Source organism: Erigeron canadensis, chromosome 6, assembly GCF_010389155.1.
Source record: "Erigeron canadensis isolate Cc75 chromosome 6, C_canadensis_v1, whole genome shotgun sequence".
Taxonomy (NCBI): domain Eukaryota; kingdom Viridiplantae; phylum Streptophyta; class Magnoliopsida; order Asterales; family Asteraceae; genus Erigeron; species Erigeron canadensis.
The window spans coordinates 29526337-29546527 of NC_057766.1; the positions used below are offsets into that span (position 1 = coordinate 29526337).

The window sequence follows — 20191 nt, forward strand, 5'->3', positions numbered from 1 at the left end:
GAAATTACTTTTGTTTGGAATGTGACAGTTTACTTTGCCAATGTAGTTAAGAGATCATGGTCTATAATATTTAGAATAATACGAATTATTTGTAATACGATATCAAATCAAATTAATTTTTTGATAAATTATTATAAACAAAGTAATTAATGGGAGATAAAAATAAAAATAAACTAGCACGGTGCACGCGCGATGCGGCGGCGGCCGTGACAGCGACAGTGTGATGGTTGGGCGACTTTTGGTGGTGGAGCGGCGTTGAGTTATGTATATAATTGATGTAAAAGGTTAATGGACATATTTTAAGTGATAAAAGAATTGATAGTGTAATTTAGTCATTAATGTTAAGGGGATTGTGTATGTAAAAACATTTTAAAGGGTGCTAAGTGAAAATATTACATATTTTCAACATTACCAAAAATAAAGAGCGCTATTCTTTTTATAATATAGTATAGAAGTATAGATAATATAACAGAAATATAAATAAGTATAACATAAAAATATAATAAATTGAAAAAAGTTGGTAGCTATTTGAAATGTAAAATACGAGTATCAAATTTGAGATTGAGGAGGTGATTACGTGCGTAATATTTGCTATTTACATTTAAAAGCTTCTTAAATATTTGGAATAACATATTAATTAGTCTTCTTGTGCGATTTTAAAAGTGGCATGAAATATGTTTCTTAATTAATGCTTACGACATATGCTTAAAAGTTAAAACTTGGACCATAACTTAAGTACGCAATGTTGGTTTTAGTTTGACAATGAATCTTGGTTGCATTGTATGTTCCGAAAAAACCATGTGATTTATACTAGTTGCACTATTCATTTTAGCTGTCTTTACCTTAGGTCAAACCTTGACACCCCTTGTAGCTACATTTCTTTTTGTTTTTCAATTACTCCATTTTTTATTCAAATTAATAATAACAAAAATGAATATTGTGAATTTCCCATACAGCTTACCTCTCCCATACCCCGCGCAGAGATTGGGTCCTGTTGTTGTTGTTGAATATTGTGAATTCCTGTCGATTTTTATAACATATTGAATTTTGTACACAACAATATAATTAACATATACCATGACAAATTGGTGGAAAAATGACTAAATTTTAGTATTTTGTCACAAATCACACCAGAGTTGTAGGATGAATGCTGGGAGATTACACAACAATATCATATCCTAATAATTTATTATACACCCTTTTAGACGGTAATAGACCTATAATTCATAAAAAATGATGAATAATGATAAATCAACTTAATTGGTGTGCTTAAAGATATGCCTAATAGTAAGATGATGACATGTGAAAAAATCAAGGGACAAGATTAAAAAAGAGAATTAGTGGAATACAATGTCAAATTTTAAAAATTTTAGGTTGATTTTTAGGTATATGAGTTAGATTGTTTAATATTATTTCTATTTCCTTCTAACCTATATGGCTCGCTCCTTCCTTTATTATCTCTAGCTCTACATGATAAAAGGATAAAAGAGTATGTTGGTTTATGCTAAACTGATGTTTATACATGATTTAAGCGAGATTGACTCACGGTTCATGTGGCAAATCACCAAGATTGTATAAATCAGGAGGGAGTTCGATCCTTGCTAAACACAAGAAATGTGGACACCTTTGGTTTTTCTCTTAACGTCTACTTAGCTTTAGATAAATACCATGATCCAGACTGTTCTTTTATGAATAGTTTTTATGAGAGCGGGTGAAGTTATTTTGAGAACCCTTTTTTAGCGAAAACCTTTGAGAACTTTTCAAATCAAGCCTAACCGATGATTATTCTTTACATGAAAATTGTTTTTTGATTGTTTTCTGAATAACTTATGTGTAATTTTGAAGTTTATAATTGTGTGGAGCATGGATTATCATCCGTTATACAATTATATGGAGATTGGGATTATTGATCACATGTGCACGAATATTGTTATGATCACATGTATTCAAGTCGATCACATGTAATCATAGCAATATTCGTGCACATGTGATCAAGAATCTAAATCTCCATATAATTGTATAACGGATGATAAAATGCCTCCACACAATTATAAACTTCAAAATTACACATAAGTTATTCAGAAAATAATCAAAAAATAATTTCTATGTAAAGAATAATTATCGGCTGGACTTGATTTGAAAAGTTCTCAAAGATTCTCACAAAAAAAAGTTCTCAAAATAAGTTTTCACTCATGAGAGCTTTTGATCATTGCCAAATTAATTATAGGGAATATTCTAATTATAATACTATTGATTTATTCATTTAATTTAATATTCTTATAAAGTAATGTGAAGTATTCTTCATTAATGGACGTATATTATTGACGTGATTAAGGTTGTGACAGACAGTGAACGTACAGCAATGAGAAGTCAAGATCAAGATTTGCAAGAATTAGTTAATTAATAAATTAGTTAATGCTTCCATGCTGAGAATTATATAAATATTTGACTAAAATTCAAATGTAACAATAGCAAAATAAGTTTAAAAGCAGCAAATTAAAAGGACTGCATGTGGCAAGTCGATAAAACTCATATACTAATTATTCGGTTGTGACATCTTTAAGCTTTCTAACTATATTAATTGTAATCTCATACCATTTTCAAAGGTAGTTTTATAAACTAACACGGTACTCGCGCAATGCGGCGTTGGTCGGTAATGGTGTGGTAGTGGGAGTGGCTGTTGGTGGTGGAGGCGGCGTCAAGTGGTGTAAATAATTGACTTAAAAGTAATTGATTTAAAAAGTTAATGGAAATATTTTAATAGATAATAAAACTGGTAGTGTAATTTAATAATTAATGTTATTTTAAATAATTTATCCATGTAACATTTAAAGAGAGTTGTTTTTTTTATTATTAAATAGTACAAAAGTATTGATTAGATGTATAGGGAAATTAGGATTAAGAAATAAAGGTATTTTGGGTATAAAAAAATACTGAATTTTTTTAAATAGAAAAATTCAATATGTTTTATAAGAGGGTATAGATAGATAAATAATATAATTTTGAAAATGGATGAATAGACACATTATATTTTTGTGTCATAGTGTACATCTATCATAGATGATGTATGTATAGCTCTTAAAAGTTCCAGGATCATGAAAAGTTACATAATTTTTTTTGCTATTGTTTGAATAATATATAGTTTTTGTAGTTATGTATCATACACCGTACATTAGTTATAAAGTTACAAAATAGCCAAAACCTTTGGCAAATCAAAACTTACAATGACCAAACTTGCACTTGTTAAATTCATTAGCTCATTCGATAATACGCCGTTAATGACAGACCCATTTTTAAATTGTGTACAATAGTCGTATCGATGTGAATAATTAATTAAATCGCATAATTATGACTGATTACTGTGTATAGATGTTTATTTGAAGAAACCATTTTGATGTATAAAACTGAGATAGGTATTGATTGAGCAAGAGAAAACGGTAGGGAAAGAAATACAAGTAGAAGATACGGTTGGTGAGATACATGATGGATGCCTCGCTAATGATGTGCACGTGTGTGGTCACCGCTTGATGTTTATTATATATGAGAAATGGACCATAACATTTGTACCATAGTTCTTAATGGAGCCCCATACCATAACTTTGGAGGTATTATGTAGTTATGATATGATATATCTGGCTAACTTTTACGAATGCTCGTAGTCAATGCCATCCTAGACAAGACATTAAAAATATAGATGCATAGAGAAGGTTAGGATGAGTATCTAATCGTGGTCCCGGAGTTAGAGTTCCTCCGTTACCTTTTTTTTTGGGCAACTCAGGCCGAGCCTGAGCCCAGTCCTTGATCAAAACCTGACCAATCACAACGTGTTTCTTGAAAGAATTTGAAAGATTTGTGCACAATATTATAAACAAGAGTCATAATATATCAATCCAGATAGTTGTTCTTGGAAGGAAATGATGCTCAAATTGTTCAAAATCTGGAACAAAACTTGAGCAACAGCATATGCTGATCCGTTACAATGATCTGGAATAGAATGTCTATAACTTCTAAAATATTGTATCCATCTTCTGAAGAAATCAATTCATATGATAACACTAAACTTATATGGTGCTTTACTAGCATAGAAATATAAAAAATCACTTCTACAGAGGAAGAAGAACGAGTATTCAAAGAAAAGCCGACATGGTCTCCTATGTTTGAGGAATGAGAACCCATTATAATCTGTGAGCCATTGACAAGCCTGCATACCAAAAAAAGAGAAAAAACTATTGATTTCCTTGGACTCAAATATAAAGAATGGTTGCTAGTTAGCCCAACAACCAGATCATACATTGATCATTTCATATATATATATAAGCGTGCAAGGAAAACATCTCCTACTGACTACTGTACAGATGATAATCTGGAACATTTATAGGTATATTGACTGGCCCGGTTGATGCAGTATCTTGAATCAGTCAACTAAGCAATACCAAAAGATATAGTTAAAATCAGAACAGGTCAACTGAATAGCAATTCGCAGGTCTTTGGAAGCATATTCCAAAGCATAAAACAATAACTATACCATACCATCATTGTAATCATATTGTTTTCTTGATCATATTTAACATGTATTTATAGAACTCCAACATAAAAGTGATCAACGAAATGTTACGGATCTACCCAACCCGGCCATTTTGACAAATACCAACAAATTACCCATCTTGTGACCCATTACCCAACCTGCCTAATTTGCAGCCTCTGCCTGACGTAAATATGTAACGCAGATACTACGCAGAAAGGGCCATCTTTTTTTTTTGCAGTCAGTCATTAACATGACTGCTAGCATACCTTTAACACTGACTAAGAGTACCACTTAACATGAACATGAAACGCACAGAAATATGCAAAAGGGGAAGCATTATATAGGAATACATGCTAATTATTTCACAAGGTGAACTGTAAATGTAACGAAACAGGCTTGAACATATATAAGAGGATTAGGAAACTATAGAGCAACAACATGTCATGGTAATGTTGACTAATCAAATAATATATAAACATACGATTGATAGATACCAAAGCCCAAAACTCCAAAGAATCAACAAGTATATGAAGCACCGAGAATACATATATTTCAGTTATGAAGGTAGAACAACAACATGTCATGATAATGTTAACTTTGTAAGTTGATTTCAAGCCATTACGGGGAAGTCAGTCTCTTACCCTAGGATAGGAGTGGACTGTCTACTTCTTACATCCCCCCTACCCCACACACTAGTGGGATTCAGTCCTGTTGTTGTCAGGCTCATGGGGATATCAAATCATATATAAGTACATTGCCAGCCTTCGTTAATCATGCTCAAGTGTTAGAAATTTGGATATACTAGTAGTACTGAACCTAATAGTATGGATATAAATAATGTCCTGAAGTGACCAAAACAATCTTAAATGATTCCAATACTTTCCATTTGATTCAAAAGGTGGTACTTTTAACATGAAAGCTTAACACAGACCATGTCACCAATTTAACAGCAGGAAGTTTGTTCTACATAAGCAACTGTTTTGTATTTCCTTTGTTCCACACTACCCATACATTTACTTACCGAAAGTCCTCAACATACAGTAATGTGTATCCTAAATGGAAAGGGGCGTCTTTGTATGCAGCTGGTAGATGTGTTTTAGGTAACTAACCACACATACCCACCAGGTGATTCGTAAATGTAAAGAAATAGGCTTGAACAAGAAAACTACTCGTAAAAGTCAAACTATTGTGCACCAATATATCATAAGCTTATCAAGTTACACTGTAACAGAAGAATATAAGATAAATACATTAGAAAACCCTAACACTCCAAATCATTAATAAACCTATAGAGCAGCAATGAAGAAACGAAAATTTTAATTTGGAACGAGAGCGGATTAAATCTATTTCCCGCTAATTGTGCAAGCCTAAATCATAGTCAAATGCAATGGTCTTATAATGAAGTCAAACTTCGACATGTCAAATATAAATCCATCTCCCGCCTTAGCTTTGTAAAGTGAAACAATACTCACCTAAGACTTTTCCGTATACTAGTGGTGTCAAACTAAACAATATGCAACAAAATCAAGTCCCCAAAGAGAACAAACTTGAGCAATTCTACATGATTGCAACATTTTCCCATCTGACTAAAAATGTAAGCCCTTTCAAAACGAAACCTAAAGTGCATTTTCTTACCAATTTACCACCAATACAATTCCATCTAAACCAACAATAAGGGGGTTTCTTATTTAAGAGTGATTATCTGCTTAAAAAATAAGCATGTACCAGCTAGCTAATCGTTTTAAGGGATCATTCCTTATGAACTACATAGTTTTCAAGAAAGTTCAAGACTGCTCATCTGCTTTAGAAAAAGGGAAAAGTATCTGTGTGTGTATGTAACTTGTGACCAGCTACTATTGTATGAAAAAAACTTTAGTTGGGTTTATGGTATGGAAGTAACCTACTAAAACTGAACGAATCATGTAAGGAATCAACATGGCACCTCCAGGCATATGATACATGGCCCAATGAGAGACCTCCACATCAGCTTGTTTACACGATTCATTTAGTTTAAACAGGTTACTTACATACAATGAACCCGACTAAAGTTTCTTTTATACAATAGTAGCTGGTCAGAAGTTACATACATACACAGATACTTTTCCCATAGAAAAAATAGACGCAAACGATCACAAGTTATTCATATAACTATCACTACAAAACCTCAGAATCAACCACAACCAATCACTTCAAACTAGAAATTTTCAATTTTTTTTACCTCATTCCGTAACAGCTTTGACACTAATGCCCTTCATTTTCTCAATAATCTTCTGGACTTCCTCTTTCAGAACGACTTTCTTCAATTTCAACAAATTCGTTAGCTTCTTTCAAACCCAAATCAGTAAAACTCCTAGCTTCCTTAATTATCTTAATCTTTGATCCAACATCGAAGCCACTTTCAAGTTTCAAATCAAACGCCGTCTTTTCTGCACTCTTCTTTGCCTTTTGCAGCTGCCTACCGCCACTTTTGACCCCTGTTTTCAACCCCATTCCAGGCATTATAACAGACATTATTGGCATCTTTGCTCATTTTTTTCTTATTAACTTCTGTAAGTCTGCTGATACTAACAGTGTTAGATTCATTAGATCATTCATGATTTCAGTTACTTCAGAACTATACCAGAATATTAATCAAGTATATTATCATTTCTCAAATTAATATGCCGAAATTCAAAGACAAGCCAGCACATCGAAATATAACATCCACAAGTAATGGAAAATCAACAAACGTATAAATCGAGCAATCAAAGTACTCGTGTTGACTTCAGTGTTCTTTAAAAGTATAATAAGAAAAGAAATGACTCCACCAACCATACAAATTCGGGTTCTGCATTTTGCTTTGTTACTGGGGAAGATCTAAAACTATGGTCTCCACCGCTATAGAGCGTAGAAGTCACAAAATGATGAATACCAGCAAAAGCTTAATTATGTCCCGTATCTTCTCTCACTTGTTTTTGAAGATCCTGGAGAAGCAACAGAATCACGGGTCCATGAGGCGTGGCTTGCATAAACATCATTGAAGTCATTTGGCTGCATGTAGGCAGACACTCCTCCAGCACCACTCACCTGCATTATTTTGTGCCAAAAAAGTATGAATAACTCCTAAATAACATATATAGGTATAAACATGTATATTTTACACATATATATGCTTGGATACAAGCATGAAAATTTGTACTTACAGTCTCCAAACATGCAGATAATATGGTCATGCCTGGCAGTGCATCAATCCCATGCTGCATTTATTAGCAATAAATCAGTTTTTATAAAGAGAAAACAGATAAGCACGGAATAAAAGGACTTCTAGAACATAGGAATTAACCTGCTTTTGTACTTGAATCTTGTAAATAAAGCCACCGCAGCAAAACAGTGTTGAAATGGCAAAGAATCTGCCAGGTGACATAGAGTCAGAGAAGTGATTTTGCATCAGTTAACACATGAATCTTTTCAAATAACACTAAAACAAGAATACTTTAGCAGCCACCTATTTAGATATGTAATAGATAGAAGCACACGAGTTGTGAAATAGAATTAGTTAAACATACTTACATGCATGATATAATTCCAAATATTGCCCATCCTTTAGTAGAGTTTCCAGATTCACTTTGCTTAAATTCTGTACTATTTCCAAAAAGTCATGCATCAGATTAACTGAAATAGCTATATGAGTAAGTCAAAATAGAATTTACATCTCAAAGGGAAAGATAAGAAACTGAATCTTACTACACATTTTTGTAAGAGTAAACTTGACGGGATCATAACCATCCACTGGGATGGTTACCTGGACCTCATATGGACTATCATGGGCTCTTTCGCCTAAGATTATGCACATAATATTCTTTTAGTTTACACAAAAAGCACCAGCTTTAGAAGACGGGAAAACAGCAAAACATAGCAACAGAAAAATATATACATCTCCAGTCTATATTCAACAATGTTGGAGACAAAGTAGTGGGTGGACTCCCAGTTGCTGCCGATCCAGACAAAGTAACCTCCAAACCGGTGTCAGGGGAAACCTAGTTAAAATACAGATAACCCTAATTGAACTGGAATCCGGATCACAAAGTTAAAACATAAAAGAAAGTGAATTTCCAAAGAGATGAATATACCGTAATGGTCGGAATTGTCACTAATTGAGAAATTGAAGAAATTGCAGTCATATAGAGTGATAGACGACTCTGGTCTGTGTCAAAACTACAATAAATGAAGGTAAGAATTTTCTTTTAGCTCATGTAAAAGTAATAATAATCTATAATGAATCCTCACAAAACATATATGTAACTTAATCTTAAAAAAGAAACAAAAAAGGGTCAGGACCTGTAGTCCATGTATGCCTTTTCATAACCGTATTGAGTCATGCCATTGTAAACCTATGAGTTGTTGAGTAATGTGTCAATTGATAATTACATTGTCAATATAAATTCCATCTAGGAGTAAATTAAGGGAGAGTAACATCAAATTTTACAATTTCCCATGACCGTGGATGAAAACCGACAGTGAATCCTTCAAACACTCGTGCACCAGGTTTCTCACATGCAATTGCAAGTTCAACAATAATTCTGCACTCAACAATTTGAAAATAACTTAATACTAAATCAAAATGAAGATGTAATCCCATCGAATTAAATTAGGTTAATACTAAATCAAAATGAAGGCGGAATTCCATCTCACAAGTCACAACGATGTTTAATATATACCTAGATTAGTATATCAAACTTGAGTTATTATGCAGGAGTACAGATATTACTTTTGAAGGAAGATAAGAATTTTTACTAAGGAAAAACCTGCAATCCGATTCAAATGTAACATTGCATACACATTCGAGCCCACCTAAGAATTAAAGAGGAAACCATAATAGCAATCAGTATGGTAATAATTAAGTAATAGTGTACCTTTAAGCATGTGTTTTCTAAAAAAACAATCCTATTAAGCATAACCCTTTAAAATTAATATATCAGTTATTTCGATAAACAGAACGAAATCAACAAATGTCAAACTATTTTAAGTTCAAAGAGGAACTAAAAGCTAAATCAATACATAAAATCACATACCTTTGCACCGCGCATTTGGGCAATCACCGCATATTATGTTTAACTGGATTAAAAAGGGAATCTTTAATTAGATAGTCTAAAATAAAGCAAACTCTATCTATGATTCTTCTTCAGCCAGTAAACCTAAAGGCTTAACCAGATTATGTGGTAACTTCTTAAAGAATGTCATTAAGCTTACCTGAGCCGTCCGCCCTCTTTTGTCATGAGTTTTTTCACATAGTCGGAGATCACCATTGTAAAATTCCTGATGCATTAAAAAGTTCCAGTGATTGAGACTATACCTAAACAGCATCACTTATTGATATAAACTTATAATGTGTACACTATAAAACCTTATATACGTCACATATCCATATCTTAGTTTGATGTTAAGGTTAGTTCCACTATGACCCAGAATCCTAACTCACTCATCGGTCATTTGCTACACATACTTAAATGCCAAAAACAAAGCTCGATGCTTTTTAAAGCCCTGGTTTTAGATGATAAAACACATCTTTGAAAATAAATAAGTAATCATATCAGACATGAAATAATCACAAGTTGCATTAATTTCACATTCATGGTATCGAGAATTCGAGATTCACGTATTTAGCTCACCTGAACAAAATCATATTGTCCTGAACCAGCAGCAAAATAGTGGAAAGCATCAAATCTGCCAAAACCAACATATCCCTGCAGTAAGCCCATACAGTTATAATCGCCATCATTCTTAAAATGTCAAAATTAAACTACAAATATACTTCCGGGAACTTATACAAAAAAGATTTTAATTACCAGGTTTGATCTACTTTCAACATCTGTACAGAACCGAACAGCAAAGTCGGTACCCTTAACACAATGTAACCAATATCAGCAGAAGGCCAGAATGGACACCAAACTATCCCAAATCACAATAAACAAAATGAATCGATAGAATACAAGAATTTACCGCTCCATCATACTCGAACTCTTTTCCTATCCAGTTGCTCTGCACATAGCCGTTAAGGAAAACAATCGTTTTTTGATAGAAACCATCATTTCCATCACTAAAACTCTAGAACTAAACTACCTAGTAATAATCTATCTAATACTTATAGATGCACCAAAAATTCCAATCAACTTAAATCCATCTAATACATACAAAAGTACAAGCAATCCAAAAAGTACAAAAGTACAAGGTTCTTCCTTCTTCTCCCTTCTTCCGGCGAGACTGCAGCCCGCCAACCACCACCTTCTTCTCCGGCGACCACCATACCTCCTCCTTCTTCCTTCTTCTCCGGCGAGACAACCACCGGCGACATCTCTGGCGACTTTTCCGGCGAGAATCAGGATCGTCGGGTGGATACGGTATGAGCGTTACCCTCATCCGTTCTAAACTGGTTGTCAAGAGACGCATATGGGAATCGTATGGATTTGATGGGCGGCGATCCAAGAGATGGTGACGGTTTGATACGGTACGGGCGAAGCCCTTGCTGCCAGGGCCGGCGCCGTGGTTGGGATGGTCGGAGATGATAGTGGTGGCGATGGTTGTCTCGCCGAAGAATAAAGAAGAAGGAGGAAGAACCTTGTACTTTTTGGATTGCCTGTACTATAATTAACTTTCCCATATATATATGTGTGTATGTATATAGGGTAACACTCCGATGAGAACACTTTTAAAATAAAAACGGTGAGAACACTTAAAAACATCATTTTGATGCATTAAAAGTCCATAAAACTAACATAGTGCATAACTAATTATCATTATTTAAATGTTTAACTACACATTGATCCGTCAAAATCAAAAAAATCACGTTTTTTGTTCTGTGCATCCATTTTGGATGCATATACATCAAGACGTTGCATCCAACAAAAAACATGATTTTTTCGATTTTGACGGATCAATGTCTTGTTAAACACTTAAATAATGATAATTAGTTATGTACTATGTCAGTTTTATGGACTTTTAATACATCAAAATGTAGTTTTTAAATGTTCTCATTTTAATTTAGTTCTCATTTGATAGCCACCCTGTGTGTGTATATATATAAGTAGGATACAAAATCATGAATGTGGCTAGAATTGTCAAGAACATAACAACTGGTGGCAGGTACCACTACTGAAACAACACTTGCAGTTTTATATAGCAACAACACTGCAAATATATATAAACAACCTATTAATTAATTAATTAACAAACATATACTATTATTAAAATAATATCAATGATAACACAGTAATTAAGTAGCAATAATTCATGATTTATTTACCTGTTAGGATAAAACTGATCCTGGGCTTCATCATTCTATTATTATTACGAAGTATCATATAAGTAGGGAATTGAATTGATAAATGCAATTACTTAACTAATAAGAAATAGTAAATAATAAATATCCAACATTTAGACGATGATGTTTGTGGAATTTTGTTCCAGACATAATGTTGTTTGGTTCTTTTATATTCGTTTTTGTCTCCCCGTAAATCAAGATGAGGGCTTTTTTCAGCGACCCAAACAATGAAGATGAAATAATTGAAATTGAAATGCTAGGAAAAGATGGGGGAGAGCTGCTGCTGCTGGTATTTTTTTTTTTTTTAAAGAAAGGCAAATAAAACAGTCTTAAGTCCAAACGTGTGAGTGAGTGTGCTGGGCTTTCGATACTTTCTTTTATTTTGTCTAGCTTCATACCGGTGTTACGTTTTTATCAGAAATATATAACTTTTTCCATTTTCTTTTTCATACTATCAAGGGTATTCATTGAACAGTCAAATCGGTTAATCCGAACGGCAATAACTAGATTGGTTTGGACGGATTGAAATTTTAAAGTATGGTATGGTGTTTTAAGTTTTGAAAAACTGGATTATATGGTTCGGTTATGCTTTGAGCAAAAAAAAAAAAACCGCAAAAAACTGGACCGGACCGTAGTTCATACTTTCACAACTCGATAAGAAAATCACTTTTTCTAGAGTTATAAAACTTAAACATTTTACGGAAAAAAAACACTTTTATGCTCTAAATTCCTTAGAGTTTTACTATAAAGAACAAACTTATATTTCAAATTTATAATTAATTATACATTTCTAATGTGAACAACAACTTTTTCAATATGTGGTTATTATACCTGTTATTAACATATGAATAAAGTTTTTACCTAAAGTTCGAATACATTAAAACAAATAGTTTGATCCGCTAGTAAATCTTTAAATATGTATACTTCTAGTTTTAAGTGTTTGTTATGGATCTTAACACAAATCTTGACATTTATATACAAATTTATATGAAAATAAAGGAAAGAAAAAATAAATTTGAAAAACCGTCAAATCAGATCTGCTTACATGGATTGGTCTGGTTCGGTAAGACAATATACTTGGTTCGGTTTGGTTTCATATATATGTTAAAATCGAAATTAGCAGTTTGGTTTGAGATTTAGTCAAAACCGAACCAAACCGGTCCACGAATACCCCTACTGTTAACTCAATAACTTTGGAACAGAAACGGAGATCTTTATGGTCATATGGTGCTAACTTAAAAACGAATAGCCAGTTGGCTAAACCAAATTTTGTTATCATGAAACGGCGCAAAAGTAACAACCGGAATAATAGAATATGAATTTGAATTTAGTAATATTCAAAGCTTCACCTCATTGGTAAATCCTTTTAATCTCATTTATTAAAAATTATACTTCATATTGGTCTTAAAAATGTTTTTTTTTCCAAAGTTATACTAATTATTTCGGTCAACGGTTCAATAAAGGTAAATGGTCAAATCGGCACTAGGGTAATGGTAGATTGACAGCGATCGATAGAAGTGAAACATGAAAAAAGATGAGGAATAAAAAAATGACGAGTGTTTCTCATCTCATTTATTCTTTATGAAATATAGAATGTTTGTTTTTAAACCCTTGAACATCGAAATTTATCCCAACTACCTTTTCTTATACTATCTCACATTCAATAATACTTCGAGTTAATATACCTGAAGTTTCCATTGTATTTTAAATTTTTTATTACATTTAGTTTTAGAAATTATATTTTTTTTATATAAAAACCACACTACTATTTCTTCCCGATCCGAGTTTTAGTTTCTAAAAAATCCCGACTCTCCCACTTACTCTTGCCAATTCGAATCTTGATCACAAGTTTCCCAATCTCACATATGAGTTTTGCATTAATTTAAAAATATTGTATTAAGCCTAATGCAACACTTTAAAAAAATATTACATTAGTCAATGTACCATTAAGTATAAAACAAACATTTTATATGCAACATTTGTGAATAGTATTTTCTCTAAAATAATGATACAATTACTTTTGTAAATTTTGAAGGGGTATATTTTCAATTTTGGTAATTTTCTCAAAAATAGATTAGATATATATATTTTTAACATTTTGTAAAATAGATTAAATTTTTTTTAACAGTTAGAGGTATTCGACAATAGAAAGCACCTCAGCGTAATCAGTGCCGTCTTCGAATTTGTAAAAAAAATCCGGGGTCTGGCTCGAAAATAAAAAGTGGGCCTCTAATATAACGAGTCAATGTTAAAATATAATAACATAGGATTACGACGATACACGTTTTTGACAATAAAAACAAAGTATGAAAATAAAAATAAACCTAGTTTATATTATTAAGTAAATCGTGTAGCTATCCTTGCATTTTCTGAAGCAAAGTTCTTGATCAACACATTGTAATCCATACCTAGTATATTTAATATCCCTATTCGAGACTTGATAAACTCATTTTCGATTTTTCTCCTTTTTTTTTTTGTTTTTGACTACCATATAAATAAGTTTTAAGCGTACCTAAAAACCTAAAAAACTAACATTCATAAGAATTATATGTAGTTAGGAATGAAAAATACCTATTAAATAAAAAGATGTGACACGAGTATACGCACAGCTGCTGCAATTTGTCGAAGACTAAACATGTTAAATTGATTTTAATATTTCATATATGATCAATTAGAGATGGTTGGAAACCAAGAACTAAAGAAACATAAACTATGTCAAGCTTTTGTTAGGCTTAACATGGGCTTTTTTTTGTTTCATTGGTCTACAACCCCACGTATAATCATCTAAACACCGATATTCATACTAAAAAATGTATATATATAAAACTATTATAAAAAATGGTGGGCCCCACAAAAAGGTGGGCCTGACTTTCAAGCACCACTTGAGCCACCCTAAAGCCGGCCCTGAGCGTAATTGCTGAAGCGTACTTTAGTCTACGTGATGTAGACCATAAACCGTTACTGATTATTTAGAAAAAAAACCATATATTTGTAACTCTAAAATTCGAATTTAAGATCCGTGGAAAAACCAGTATAGTCAATAAAATTGTGACAAAAAGAGAAAAAGAAAAAAAAGCAAACAAGACAAGTAAAGATTGAAAGAAGGAGAGCTGGAGAGTGGCATACACCAAACCAAAAACAAACCATTTGAGACACGCAAGCAAAAACCAAACGAAAATGGTGAAACGATTATCCTCTTGTTATTATCATCATTTTCTTAAAAATAATTCAAATAAATCAATCATTGATCATCATCTTCTTAATCCTCGATTCATCCCATCATTTATTAATACTTTCACTCAACTTAATCCTCCATCGCCTTCTCCAGGTATCGCTCTTTTATATTTCTTTCTCACAACATTCTAAGTTGTTATCTATATCTATATTTCTATACTAGTCGTATTATAAAGCAGATCTCAATTGTTTACATTTTAAGTTTCAAACATTTACTTTCCCAAAATATCCATGTATTAATTCTATATTTACTTAACACCCTTTCTCTCCTCAAATCTCAACCTATCATTTTTTTTTCTCTCCTCCGTAAATGATTTCTTTTTCCAATTCATTCAAAATCTTTTATCTCAATAGCCGTACATCGATAAATTATAAAAACTATATGAGTGTTTTTAAAATTTCATGCTCTTTCATTAGAGATGTCATTCAATATACTTTCGATGAATTTTTAAATCTGAGAGCGAAACCTGTATGGCTAAGTCATTTGGCATTGACACTCTAGGACCTATCACCCCATCTTCTCACCGTCGCAACGCGCGGGTACTTAGCTCTCGTATATTATAAAGCAGATCTCCCTGTTTACATTTTAAGTTTCAACATTTAATTTCCCAAAATGCCCATATATTAATTCTATATTTACCTACTACCCTTTTTCTCTCCTCAAATCTCAACAGATTATTTTTTTTTCTTTCTCCTCCATAAATCACTTATTCCTCCGATTCATTCAAAATCTTTTATCTCAAAAACTGTACATCGATAAATTATAAAAATTATATGGGTATTCTTAAAATTTCATGCTCTTTAATTAGAGATCTCATTCGATATATTTTCGACGAATTTTTAAATCCGAGGGCAGAGCCCGTATGACTAAGACATTTGGCTATCACACTCCATGACCTATCACCCCCACCATCTCACCGCCGCAACGCGCGGATACTTGCTCTCGTATATATATATATATATATATATATTCGATAGATAGATAGATAGATATAGATATAGATAGATGGATATAGATATAGATATAGATATTTGATTACCCGATTCTCATCATGTAACACAGTGCTGCATGTCCCCACCACTAGGGATTAGCCAAATTTACTCTTTGAAAAGCTTAAGAGCACACCTTAAAGTGTTAAACTAAATACCATTCCAAGTCCTTGTCGTTTAGACGAAAAAGTCTTTGTCTTTTGGATTCAATGACAACTCTTCGATTACTTGGTCGTAGCATTTGCTAAATAACTCCAAATGAGAAATGCTTTTTAGTTGACGAGCTCAATTTAAGTTACTATATGTTGTAAAATGATACTTGAACCCACGACCAACGGGTTGTAAATAGCTATCCATACCACTAGGTCAAAGGCAAAAAAAAAAATTCTTTGAGTTGATCATGCAACCAAAATGGTGATCTTACTTGGGCTTTTAAGACATTTAAGCGACATGAATCAATGTGTTATGATATGAAGCAAGATTGGTGCTTTAACTTTACTAAAGAAATCCTTCATTGTTCACCGGTATTTCATTTTACATAATTTTGCCATGTTTTATTTTTATACTCTAGTTGCAGGCATCGGAAATAGTTCCCCTGTGCCTCTAAAACGGTTTCTTGCAAATTATATATGGGACCTTCAGAAACCTTCCCTGATTCACATGCAAAATATGTCCGGGATACAGTACAGAAATTATGGGTCTGTGGTCTCCACTGTAGTTCAGAGAAACCCCTCCTTTTCGACCATTAATGATGACGATATCATCCATTTTAAGAAGATACTCGGGGCTAAAAAAGTTATTCAAGAAGATGAAGAACTACAAACTGCAAACACTGATTGGATGCATAAGTACAAAGGATCAAGTAAGCTTATGCTCCTACCCGAGAACACTGAGGAGGTTTAAAATCTTGTTTCTTTTTGCCAAATCGGTTGTCAATGGTGGCTTGAATTGCATATAGTCATAACTGTCTATGTGTTTTCATGCAGTTATCTCAAATTCTGAAGTATTGCAATTCTAGATGTCTGGCAGTTGTTCCACAAGGTGGAAATACAGGCCTTGTTGGAGGAAGTGTTCCTGTGTTTGATGAAGTAACACTACTGTCCCTTTTTTCCTGCACATTTCAAACTTTCTAGTAAATGTATACAAAAATTGAATCTGGTTTGGACTTCATTTGTTTTTTGTAGGTCATTATTAATACTCGGCGCATGAATAGCATTATTTCGTTTGACGAGGTAGGGAGGTCAGTCTTCTCTTATTATAAGTTTTAAACATCTAATTAGCCATATTTTATTTATAAATGCAAAAATTGCTGTATTTGACCATCCCTTGACGAAGTGATAAAGTTCTGCTAATTTGCAGACAAGCGGTGTACTTGTATGTGAAGCAGGATGTATACTGGAAAATCTGATATCTTTCTTAGACAAAAAAGGGTAAGAATTTTATAACCGATAGAAAATTTTGCCACTTATTATACTTCTGAACCTTTTTTTTTATATAAATTTTATTCTTTCATTTCTTGAAGCTTTATTATGCCATTAGACCTGGGTGCAAAAGGAAGCTGCCAAATTGGTGGAAATGTTTCTACTAATGCTGGTGGTTTGCGCTTAGTGCGTTATGGATCGCTACATGGAACTGTTCTTGGTAAGATTATTTCTTATTTACCCGTATAAGTTTGACTTTTCAAAATTGCCTATATGTATCCATATATCTATGTTTCAGGTCTTGAAGCTGTTTTGGCGAATGGTGATGTGATTGATATGCTTGGTACTTTGAGAAAAGATAATACTGGCTATGATTTGAAGCATTTGTTTATAGGTGTGACAATGCTTCCCATACAATCATCCTTTTGTTGTACAATTATATTCATATCTGGGCTGACTTAATGGTCTTGTTTAATTTGCAGGCAGTGAAGGGTCCTTGGGTATCATAACAAAGATTTCGATACTCACACCTCCAAAATTGTCTTCAGTAAACATAGCTTTCCTTGCTTGCCAAGATTATGTTAGTTGCCAGGTGACATATTTTTTCTCAATATAGAAGTAGTCATAGCTCACACATTAGAATAAATGTATCTGTGTATGATTTGATATTCTTTAGTGGCTAAGTTAATATTTTCTTACAATGTCTTATATATAACTATATAAGCCTTTTGTTTGATTAATCTTATGTTTTGCTTCAATGTTATTTATCAGAAACTCCTATTTCAAGCTAAACGAAGGCTTGGTGAAATATTATCTGCATTTGAATTTCTAGATGCCCAAGCAATGAATCTGGTAGGTTTTCTCTTATATTTTAGGCTAAAGCTTAATGTGGCCTTAGAAACATCACATGCGAAAGAATAAATATCACATTCCATTACATTCGATATACAATTCTGATTTTTGTTGCTGTGTTGTACAGGTTCTTAACCATTTAGATAGTGTCCGGAATCCATTACCATCCTCAGTTTACAACTTTTATGTTCTCATCGAGACAACAGGCAGTGAGGAATCTAGCGACAAGTAACTTACTGCTATGCACTTTTGTTAAACTTTTTGACTTTTGTTTTTCTCCCAAGCTGTCATCAAATGTATGCATTGGTTTTGTAGGGAGAAACTTGAGGCCTTTCTTCTTCATGCTATGGAAAGTGGTTTGGTATCTGATGGTGCCATTGCACAGGATTTTAATCAAGCATCATCATTTTGGCACATTCGTGAGGTTTGCAGTCCTACTATAATACAGTGACGAATGACTTGCCCTTTTTGATATTCAATTTGCATTGTTACTTCACTAATCCTATATGTCCGCTTTCAGGGTGTTCCAGAAGCACTGATGAAAGCTGGAGCTGTATATAAGTATGATCTATCATTACCTGTTGAAAAGATGTATGATCTTGTTGAGGAAATGCGAATACGTCTCGGTAACTATAATGATTTTATATGTTATACTGCAAATGTATTTCAATAACTTGATTTGATCTGTTGTACATTTTAAGTAATGTTTGAATGAAAAAACAAAACCAGGTGAAAAAGCAAATGTAGTGGGATATGGTCACCTTGGAGACGGTAACCTCCATTTAAACATTTCAGCTCCACAGTATGATGATTCTGTAAGATTAATGTTCTTTGCTTCATCAAAGTAGAAATGGAAAATTCTATATGCTGCTAAGTTTTATACTATCTACTGTAGCTATTGGCCCAAATTGAACCGTTTGTCTATGAATGGACATCTCGGCATCGTGGGAGTATTAGTGCTGAACATGGACTGGGTCTTATGAAAGCTGAAAAGATTTTCTACAGCAAGGCGTCTGGAACTGTAAGTCTTTATATATGTCTTTTCTTTGATCAAACGTGAAAACGTTAAGAAACAAACTTTCACTTGTAAACAGGTACAACTTATGGCTTCAATCAAGAAGTTGTTGGATCCCAGTGGTATATTGAATCCTTACAAAGTTATCCCAACATCGCTCCTATCCTAGTTGAGGTCAGAAACTTGGTCTGTAACCTTTTCGTAGTTCTTAAAGATCACAAGCAAGAAACCCTCGTGTTGAGATCGAATATACTATGGTATCATGGGGGACTCGGTGTATAACATGTTGCTTGTAACAACTATTATAGGAAAAGCATTTGTATTCGCACTAATGTGTAGCTTCATCTGTGAATAAATGATAAAGGTTTACCTCAATTTGAATTATTGGGAATTGAAAACTCTTATAGCTTTGATCAACGCATCAAATTTACATTAGATAAGGGGCTTTTCACTTTTTCTTGTGCTATTTATGTGACCCATCGACCAAAATGTGCGTTCTAGTCCCTTTGGGGACAAATATTCACATATTTGTCTTTCAAAAGATGATAAAACTTTTAGTACAAAAATCTAACCATTTGTTTGTAGTTTGTACATAAAAGCAGCAACATAGAAGGGCAGTAATTGTACTGACTAACTAATAACTAATGTGCATGTAAAACACTAATATCTTCCCCCGAATACATTTTTCTTACTTATGAGCAATTTTTGTCCCACGTTCCATATGGATGTGGGTTTTATTATATCTAATGTGTCAAATGAGTTAACGGTTAAGCTAAAACAGAAATGGGTCAAATGATTTGAAAGGTGGCTAAGGTGTATTTCAATGCACACAACTAGCCATACCTTCAAGTCTTCAA

General features: G+C 33.1%; 2 protein-coding genes across 4 annotated transcripts; one reads left to right on the forward strand and one right to left on the reverse strand.

Moving 5' to 3' along the window:
* Positions 1-7152: 7152 nt before the first annotated feature.
* On the reverse strand, positions 7153-12178 carry LOC122605924. Of its 2 annotated transcripts, none has more exons than XM_043778886.1 (17): positions 11805-12173; positions 11595-11689; positions 10505-10543; positions 10351-10404; positions 10174-10248; positions 9755-9820; positions 9577-9619; positions 9310-9355; positions 8991-9084; positions 8843-8895; positions 8635-8719; positions 8439-8541; positions 8249-8341; positions 8075-8141; positions 7848-7914; positions 7708-7761; positions 7153-7591 (listed from the first exon to the last, which is right to left on the reverse strand). In XM_043778886.1, exons 1-17 carry the CDS (start codon positions 11860-11862, stop codon positions 7451-7453), a joined length of 1233 nt encoding a protein of 410 aa, XP_043634821.1. In that variant the 5' UTR covers positions 11863-12173; the 3' UTR covers positions 7153-7450. The 2 variants fall into 2 exon arrangements, with proteins under 2 accessions (XP_043634821.1, XP_043634822.1); XM_043778887.1 differs by having other exon boundaries at positions 7499-7591; positions 8075-8146; positions 11805-12178.
* Positions 12179-14861: 2683 nt separating this feature from the next.
* Positions 14862-19751, forward strand: LOC122603267 (D-2-hydroxyglutarate dehydrogenase, mitochondrial). Of its 2 annotated transcripts, XM_043775935.1 has the most exons (15): positions 14862-15150; positions 16618-16943; positions 17033-17134; positions 17231-17278; positions 17406-17476; positions 17569-17687; positions 17766-17861; positions 17950-18059; positions 18239-18319; positions 18447-18547; positions 18635-18743; positions 18840-18945; positions 19049-19134; positions 19215-19340; positions 19414-19751. In XM_043775935.1, exons 1-15 carry the CDS (start codon positions 15000-15002, stop codon positions 19501-19503), a joined length of 1722 nt encoding a protein of 573 aa, XP_043631870.1. In that variant the 5' UTR covers positions 14862-14999; the 3' UTR covers positions 19504-19751. The 2 variants fall into 2 exon arrangements, with proteins under 2 accessions (XP_043631870.1, XP_043631871.1); XM_043775936.1 differs by lacking the exon at positions 14862-15150 and having other exon boundaries at positions 16705-16908.
* Positions 19752-20191: the final 440 nt, after the last annotated feature.